Source organism: Limulus polyphemus, unplaced genomic scaffold (genome assembly GCF_000517525.1).
Source record: "Limulus polyphemus unplaced genomic scaffold, Limulus_polyphemus-2.1.2 Scaffold698, whole genome shotgun sequence".
Classification (NCBI taxonomy): Eukaryota; Metazoa; Arthropoda; class Merostomata; order Xiphosura; family Limulidae; genus Limulus; species Limulus polyphemus.
Window position 1 is genome coordinate 83,709 of NW_013666308.1, and position 9,828 is coordinate 93,536.

Here is a 9,828-nt window from a genome sequence, read left to right on the forward strand (position 1 = left end):
CCCACGTACTATGGAAGCTCAAGCTATGGTCTACCATAGGTCTGCTTTCCTTTTTAGACTTCCAGCAGTTACATTCTCTTTTGCCTTTGTGGGGATCGAATCTCAATACTTTGATAATGTTTTCCCAACCTCAATTTTTCAGTATCTGTCTTACGTTATCCTCCATTCTTTGTTCCCTTTCCTCAATCCACCTTCTGTCTGAGGCTCTTCATTATTCCCCTGAGGGGTTTTCAGTGGAGACTCATGCCTTGATTGTTTACAGGCTTGTCCTCTTTCACTCTTGCTGCAATCATAGTTCCTCTCTAGTTGCAATATCTTGGGTCAGGATGCCCTTTTGTTCCATGTATGTTAGATATCTCAGATGATTACTTCCATATCCCCAGCATCTTTTTTGCCTGTTGTGGTTGCATTTACTAGTTCCAGGCTCTTCAATTTGTTCTAGCTTCAGCTCCCTATGTTTTTCGTTGGGTTGTTAAGGTTTTGCCTGTCTTCTCCATTCCAAGGACCTTCGTTTCCACTATTATATGGATGACTAACTGCTTAGCTCCTTTGTATACTACCTCTTCCCTTCACACTCAGTTTCTTCTTCAAGAGAACTTCCTCTCCCTTACTCAATACCTTGTTCATCTTGGGGTATTTTTCAACATCTGTCTCAGCCAGGCCCACCCTTCGCCTGCAATCACTGGAGCTTCTGGTTCAGTCCATTTCCTCCTCTCTCTTTCTCTAACTGTGTGAAAGTTTCTATCTCTTTTGGGGACATGGGCTTCTTTGGAGGTCCTAATGCCCCTCAGTCAAGTCCACATGCAACCTCTTCAGTGGGACCTTGTTCAGGATCCCTTAGATGTCCCATCCATCTCCCTCCTTCCCTTCATGTGAGCTTGACCTGATGGTTGGACAGAGACATTACCACAGTGGGTGTTCCTCTTCCTCCTCTTTGTCTAGAGGTGCACCTCTTCACAGATGCTTTTCTTTTAGGTCAGGGCAGGTATCAGGATATGCTGGAGATTTTGGGCCATTGGTCTATTGATGAGTCATCTATGCATCAATGTCTTGGAACTGCTTGCTGTCTGTCGGGCTTTGGTTCACTTCCTTTCATCTGTTCAGAACCGGTCAGTTATGATCCATTCCAACAACTGAACAGATGTCTCATACATCACTCATATTGGTGGAGGGTTGTCACATGCTCATATGTATGCTATCATGCCTCTGCTTCATGTGAAAACACATGAGGGAGGTGGGAATATCAAGGCTACTGGTGAGCGAACATTTGCTCACATAAAGGGAAAAGCTATTCTGTTAGAGAAGGTAAGAATCTATTGGAAATACATTTTGAGTGTAAGAAAATGTTAACTTTTGTTGTTGTTGTTTTTAAACTTCTGTGTTAATGACCATAGTTGCATTGTGGCATTTATGTATTTTTTTTAATAAAACAATCTTTCAGTGGGAACTGAACCTTCTTATGTCCTCAAAAGAGAAGCTGATGATGATTCAAAAGTAAGTAATGCATATTAAAGTGTTTTTTTTCCCCTCAAATGAAAATTGGTTACCATTTTAAAATTTGACATATTGCATAACTCTGGTTGTACTATAGACCAAGAATTTTGTATTGATAATTTTTACATAAATATTGTATAAGATTCTAGCATTTTCTGCATGTGTGTCTGTAATAGTTTTTTTTAATAACCAAAAATTAGTTATTGAATCTCATCTTTTTTTGTTACATTAGTGTACGTTCACTGAATAACTTCTCAATTGTAGTTATGTAACCACTAGCCAATAAAACGAAAAAAGCATAAAACTTACAATTTGAGAAAAGAAAACCCAATGAAATTCAGTACATTTCATATCTTTCTCCAGAAGTACACTTTTAATTTTTTGCAAACCAGAAATTAAGTATTAAACATGTTGAGGTATATGGTGTCGGTTATTTAGTATCTCAATTTTTTCAAGTAATAGGTATTTACAGAAACATGCTTGTAATAATCCTTAGGTACTTCATATTATTTTGTATGCATTTTGTAATTTTTTACTAGTTGCTAACAAGGTTTCTTTGTTGTTGATAAAGGTTTCTCATGAGTGACTTAAATTAAATTGAACTTCAAAACTTATTGAAGGTAAATATTTTTTCACAACAAAAATTTAGAAAAAATAAGGAGGAAAAATAAAAGATAGCTGTTATATAATAAACTAAGAAAATTTTAACAAATAGGTTTTCTTAGCAGGTAATCATTCTAAATTAGTTAAGATTGATTTTAAGATAATATCTTGTGTTTTCTTTTAATTCTCTTTTGACTTACAGTTCATAAGAATGATGTAAATTAATTTTATTAAGTAATAATTTCACGTTTTTTCACCATTGCAATACAAATTGTTTTACAGTTCTGAAAACATTTCATGTTTCCTGTCATGTGCATTTACATTTTTCTAAGCCAGTCTGGATTTTTATACTTTCAGCTCAAAAATTTGATTAGATGTTAATGCCTTTTTAAATAATCGTACATGTAGGGAAAGTCAGAGAAAATCATATTATTAAATATATATTTCCTATTTTAAAGTCTGAAAATTCTTTCATTTTAAAAAACAGGTGAAAGACTTGTTCTTGAAAAAATTGCATAAATTGGTACTTTCATCATAACTATTTTACTTTTTCTATTTAATCTTTGCTTCTTTGCATATTTTTGTAAAGAAAAGTTTTAAAACACTATATTATTGGAACTAAGATGTATATAACTGTTTTTCATTATTTTTGTGTCTTCAATGTATGGTTTGCCATATCAAAATATTAATTTCAATGAATGATGAAGTTTATTCATAGGTTTCATTTATATATCACCTAAATACTATATATATAGAAAATCACTGATGTGAAAGAAACAAAGAAGAAGAAACAGAAGCGAAAAAATATTTTGAGTTTGGAAGAATTTTGTGGAGAATCTCCTAACTTTTTATTGTATGTATATGAAAGAGAATTCTACTTAGCAAGTTATCTCAGCAAGGCTGAAATTTTATAGATTTTAATCTTTGAAGATAAGATTCTTTTTAGGATTTATCAAGTTAGTTATTTTGTACTAATTAAACTTTCAATATTAATGATGTACAACATCACTCCAAGTTCATCATTGCATCTCTTTATTCAAAATTTAATTTTAAAAATCTTGATGTCTTTCAATCAGTATTTTGTTTGAAAAATTAAAAGATTATGTAATAATAGTATATAATGGTTATCTACATAATTAAAAAAAAAAAAGCTGAACTTTCCTTTTTGTAGTGTCTGTAGACCACTAAACTAGGTATACTCTCTTTTATCTTTTTTCCTTAAAGGCTTACATTTGTTTTTACCAATAAAATTAATAGAATTAATTGTAATGTCCAGCCTCCTTGAGGCATTATAAGCTAAGTTACAGTTCAAGGTTTAACACAGTATGTTTAGAAATTCTTTTCAACTGTTTAGAGACATAGGATTTTTAAAAATAATTTTTGGTGTAATATTTCTTACAACTAATACTTGATTTATATCATATTATGTCTGTTTGAAAGCTTAAGAAATGTTTTTTAATAGCAAAAATCAAGAATGGATAGTTAGGGTTGGTGAGTACGCTTATGCATTCAAACTAATATGTAATAGAATTTAGTCACAAACAATTATTGATCAGATTTTATTTATGCCACTTTCAAGGGGCACAGGAAGATTAATATTTAGTGATTAGTCAGTAAGTCTTATGCCAGTTCAGTATTGCAGTTTTTGCTCTAATTATTCTTCTCCACATTGCTGTATCCTGTGTCTGGTTCTCTAGACTTCTTTGTATTATTTGCAATCTCCATCATGACCATCCTTTCACCCTCTGTTAGGTCTTCATCTTTGTGTCATTCTATGCACTTTTCAACTTTCCACCTTCCTTGCCTACTGTCTTTCATACATGTACCCTTCACAGGACAAACACTGTTTCTCTCCAACTTCATTCAGTCTCCTTTGTCTAACCATACCCACCTTCTTTGTCATTCTCTGTTACCACCTAATTCCTAAAATACATCTTAATTACCTACCATTGAAACCATCCAATCTCTATTCTTGCTGCTTTGTACTTGTCCAGTTTTCTGCCCAGTACAGCACTACTGATATTATTGCAGCATCATACATTGTCATCTTGGTGTTTATGGTGAAATCACTTTGCTTCCATGGTGCCATATTCAAGGCATTAAACACTACTCCAGCTATTAGTACCTGCCATTTTATACCTTTCTTGCTACCACCTTCTTCTTGGACTTCAATTCCCAAATACATAAAATTATCAACTTTCTCAGTTTCAAAGTTCTAATCCATCCTTGCATCTGTTATTTTGTCATTTATCCTTCATCCATTTTGACACACTTATTTTCAAGCCAATTTCCTCAGCTTCATGACTGAACCTATTGAGGAGAGTGGCTAGGGCCATGAAAGGTACTGCAGACAGTACTACATCATCTGTTTACTTTATGTCTCAGATCACGAAGTCTTTCACTCTTATACCCTTTTCTCACTAGATTTCTTTGATTCTTGAATTTAGCCATATATATCGTGGTAGGTAGCAGTAACCACTCTATTACTGAGCTAAATAGTAGGCAGACCTAAATATATTGAGGGATATATATAATGAAAAGTTTTGACAGTAATATAAAAAAAATTTTGGTTTTATTTAGTTCTTTTATATTTTTATGACAGTGATTCTATGTACATATAATTACAGTTATTAGAATAAAAACATGCAGAAAATGTATAGTTTTATTGAAGGAGATCTTAACTGAATATATTTATAAGGTTTTGGGTAAACGTTTTAAAAAAAGGGGGTGGTAAGGCAAGGAAAGTACTTTTAATATTTTCTTTTAATGTTTAACTGAAGTTAAAATTTGATACATAATAAATCATATTGGTTTTTGTTTCTACATGAACCTGGTATTATTTCAAAATAATGTATGTATTTCATAAGTTTGGTAGATTTAATTCATCAAGTTTAAATACTTAAATTGATTCAACCAGAACATAAAGTACAGTGTAGTTTTTTTTTTTTTTCACTTACCTCTCTTTGCATTTTGTGTGGATTTTTTTAAAGATTTTGGATTCAAGGATCTTAATGTATTTTAATGTGAAAAAATAATACCATATTACTTTCTCAATTTTCTGTGAATTGTTTTCATAAATTTTGATATTTAATAAGAAAACAATGTCAGTTATAAAGAATTTTGATAATTATAATTGTCAACTTTTTATATAAACAATGTTATGACAGATCTTTAGCAGAGTAAAATGGGAGCTCAAAAAAACTTTCCTGGTTTTCATGAAATCTTGTTTACCTGATGCTTGTGATGAAATAAAATTTAGTATTAGAAGAAATCAAAAATGATTAAGTGGTCAGATTACAGTAAAATTGTAAATAAATTTACTCCTTCACAAACACATGCACATACAAATTCTGTTGTTATGTCAGTTGAAAAAGAAAAATCAGTAAATTGTAAATATATTTATCATTAGAAGGGGAAAAGATAAATATTTAAAAGATACATAAATTAAAATGTTATTTGAATAGATTTTGTCAATCATGATTGACAAAGGGATAAAAATTTTCTCTAGAAATTGTTGATAATGTTTTGGAACTAGTATCATTAGAAATGTAACTAATGGTGCACAGGGACATTCCATTGGACTGACCCCATCCCATATTGGAGAAATGCTGATTGTAATTTTCTTATAAAGTTTGCACATTTCATTTGCATAACCTCTACAAGCTCCTCAATGTATACCCAAAGTTTTTTCTGCATTCCTAAACATTTGTATCTGGTATATTTCTGAGTCCAAATTTTGAAAACAAAAAAGCAATGAGCTTTTATTAGTTGCTAAGCATAGAACTGTGGCTAAGATGTTTATTTAAAAGCTGATAGATATGTATGAATATGAGTTGTGTCAAGAATGTTGCCATAGAAGAGTTTCATCTTAGTGTTAAGTAATTATTTTCTAATACTTTGAATTAATCCTTCTTTAACAGTATGCTGCATTTTTTATCATGTGACGTACACTTGCAACTAATAAATGTAATTGGGTACTACAATACTTGCTACATCGGGTGATAAAATTTTGGATAGCAAAATTTGTTAACTTGCCAGCTACTAATGAATGTGTTTACGAAAATGTAATCTTCTTTCAGTAATGAATACCAACAACGACTTAAACATCTTCAAGAGAATAAAAGAATGGTGGAAGAAGGTAATGATTATTGGTTACAGTTCTGTGCCTTGCAGGCAGATAGGTGAGTTAAACATATTTTGTTCATATGTACATACACTCCAGATGTTATGTCTAATATCAAATGACCTTAACCCTTTTCAACCTGATGGCATTGTACTCTCCATTTTTTTGCATTAATAAAACTTAACTCATAAACGTCACCATAGGCATAATGCAGACACTTGAGACATACAACGTAGAATGTTTTAGAATGAAATTATGGTAAGCAGTTTGGATTTTGTTTTAATTATTTTATCCACAACAAATATTAATAAAATATATATCAAAAGAAAATGTGAAATCTGAAGACTTGGCTTATAATTTTAGTTTGTAGGTAGTTTGAGGGGGAGTACTCAGAATTTTTCCAAACTTGATGTTGCATTTTACCCCTGTAAAAACATGAGATAATAGGGCTAGAAAGAGTTAATGTGAACTTTTATTTCTTTACACAGCATCCACTTGTTCAGGTGCACAGTGTGTAAATATCTTCTACTAATAAAACATATCTGCAAGTTTACTGTGTGTGTGTGTGAATATTTTGCCTTTAAAAAAAATATTTTAATTTTATGTTTGTAATAGGCTATTGAATTTAATGCTTTTGTTTGTGAGTTACATTAGTCATTAGACATTAAATACACTTATTTTCTATTCAACTTGGGGCATGATGGTGGGTAAAAACAAAATACATAGCCTAGCTAACTAATGAATGAATATTTGCTGTAAAATTCTTATCAATGTTATCAGTGTAGACACCAATTTTGATTTCACTCCTTTAAGTTGCAAGCTCAATCCTTTTTTGGCTACACCTTTTATTCACACCGAAGGTGTTTCTGATTAGATATCATGACTTTTTGTCAATACACACCTACAAACCACAGCAAGTAAGAAAGTGACACTTGATAGTAACTAATATTAGCTTTAGGCTCACAAACCTATTATTCGGAAACAAACCCATATTTCACTGAACTAACCAGATTCTTTCAATTATATGGTGGTAGTTTTTCTTCCCTAAAACAGCTGTCTTTGATCTGAATGACAAAAAACTAAAATTGTCCATTTTTAATCTTAGATGAAACTGTGGTAAAGATTTCATGTTGATAGCTTATGTGACTTTTTGTGTGGACATGCTCAAAAACTTGGGTCAGAATTGAGCTGTTTTTGTTGAATAACTTTGCAAATATGGCTTATATTCAGACCACATTTGACACCAAATTGTAGATTATAAACATCTATCAATATACCAAATTTGAAAAAAATTCATCAAAGTTAAGTATGTTTTTTTATCAAATAAGTTTTCAGTGTGATTATTGCAAAGAAGAAAAATATAGGAAGAAATTCAATCAAAATATGGGATAGTTTTGATTACCACAGTCTGAGCTACAGAAAGTGGAAAATTGCTAAACTATCACTCCTGTTAATAAAACATTTTGTTGTGAGGGTTGTTTTGGCCAGACAACTCACTACTGTGTGTCTTGATGTAAAAAAATATAACCTTTTATCTTACTTCAAAACGTATATTGAATAATTCTTTGAGTATACTGTAGATGAGAAAAATAACTTATTGAATCACTTATAAATCAAAAAGTACTAAAGAATTAGATAAGAAGAATAAATTTAAGTATATTAAAAATATATTTCATTCTTGAGCTGTTTTTATCTTATTTTATTTTTTACAAATTTAATTCATTTTGTGGATGTATATTATAAAACTGATCTTTAAGCCTAATACAGTGAACTAGGTATTGTTCTGGCCTATCTAGTATTCAAAGGTAGTTGGCAAGATTATTGTGTGTGTATGTATATATTTTTTTTCTCAGTATTTTTGTGTTCATTGGATAACTTCATTTTAATTTTCTGTGTGTAATGAAATTTATAGCTTAAGAATTCTCTAATATATTAAATGAATGTAAATGAGGTTCTGAGCCTGCCAACTCTCAAACTCCTATGATTTTAGTAACACATATGCAGTTTCTCTGTTTTGTTTGCACTAACTGGAATTAACCAGTAAAAATATAAAATGATACCCTGAATGTGAATCACTGACAATTACAATATAAGCCTTATATTGCTTCAAATTGTAAGACCATTTTTTTCATTATTCTGTAGTATTGAACCTAATTAAGCATAAAATTAATTTAATAATGTTTTATGAAATCAGCTGCTAAATGGATGTGAACATAAACATGACATTTGTGAAGGATCTTGATATGCTTTACCACAGGTGTAGTTTTCTGGGTGAAAAACAGATTATGTCCAAGCTTGTAGTTAATCAGTTGATTTAATCATCTTCTAATGTTTTTAAACTACAGTGCACATTACTCTTTTTTGATAAAGGCATTGAAATGATACAGCAAGCAGCAAATGAACTTCTGTTAGTTTCACACTTTTAAATTGCTGTCTTGTTTGTTATTAATACTGAAATTTTTGTTATACTTTTTTAGTACTTTGCTGTCTCAAGAAATAGTAACATTTGAGCAGCTGTAGAATTACCTATGTAAAATAGGTTTTTAAAGATATTTAAATATTTAGATATTAGTAGGTAATTATAACTTGGTTATCATTGTTTATAGAATACCACAACTTGATCCAGAAAGACCATTTTATATCCCACAAGATCTGCGGAATGATTCAGAAACACTGGAAACAATATTGCAGTCTTATGGTGGAATAGGGGAGCCAGATGATATCAGACATACAAAAGAGGCAATATATTCGTATGTTTTAATCTTTTTTTTAAATTATAGGTGAATTTTGGTATTTGTTGTAACATTTCTAGGTTATATTAAATGTTGTGTTTGAGTTATTTTAAAGCATCAAGCTTTAAAGTACCATGTGACTGATGCACTGTCATTTCCAATGACTTATTTTTTTGCTGATACTCTTTATCATTGACCCTTACGTGTAGTGTTAAAAATAAAGTTTTGTATTCTATGTCAACTGAAATACCAAGTTATTCTCCTACTACCTTCTTGTCTTCGTTATTGATATAAACAATTTGAAGGTATGACCGAGTTTGACTGGTCTAATCGCAAAGCTTTTAGTTCTGTCAAACCATGTTTTTTTTGGAAGTAAATCAAAGTAATCCATAAAGTTTATTAGAGCTTAAGCCCATGGGAAAAAAATAGATTATTGTTTCATCTTGTTGTATCTGCTTCAGGATAAATGGAGGGGAATAAAAAAGTTAAAAGTAATGTAAGAGTTATTTTAAGATAAATTATTTAGATCACAACAATGAAACTTTTCTATAATTAGAATGCATGTCTTGTTTGTAAAATACAATGCATTTCATATAACTATCTGAAAAAGTAAGTGATGGATTTGTAATCAGTTTTCTTTTTGACTCTTGGTAATTTTCTTGGGAAATGTAAAGTGAAATTTGATAGGGTTAGATAAAGGGAGCAGATATTTTTCTTATATTTTGCTAATACGTAATGCTCAAAACCTGGGTTTTTACCATTTCAGTTTACCCAAAAGGGCTGCCTCCAAACCTTGTAGAGATGTTTCACATTACTGGACTTTTGAGCATGTGAAATATATATATATATATATACACACACACACACAATAGAAAT

At 30.8% G+C, this 9,828-nt stretch overlaps 1 protein-coding gene across 5 annotated transcripts in view; it reads left to right on the forward strand.

The window, feature by feature from the left end:
- The window catches only part of LOC106460049 (E3 ubiquitin-protein ligase TTC3-like), a 114,718-nt gene that overhangs the window by 76,310 nt on the left and 28,580 nt on the right, over nt 1-9,828 (forward strand). For all 5 annotated transcript variants that reach the window (XM_022386655.1, XM_022386653.1, XM_013919734.2 and 2 more), the window contains 4 exons: nt 1,442-1,494; nt 2,853-2,950; nt 6,177-6,278; nt 8,827-8,970. In XM_022386655.1, coding sequence (XP_022242363.1) covers nt 1,442-1,494; nt 2,853-2,950; nt 6,177-6,278; nt 8,827-8,970 — 397 coding nt within the window. The remainder of the gene's footprint in view (nt 1-1,441; nt 1,495-2,852; nt 2,951-6,176; nt 6,279-8,826; nt 8,971-9,828) is intronic.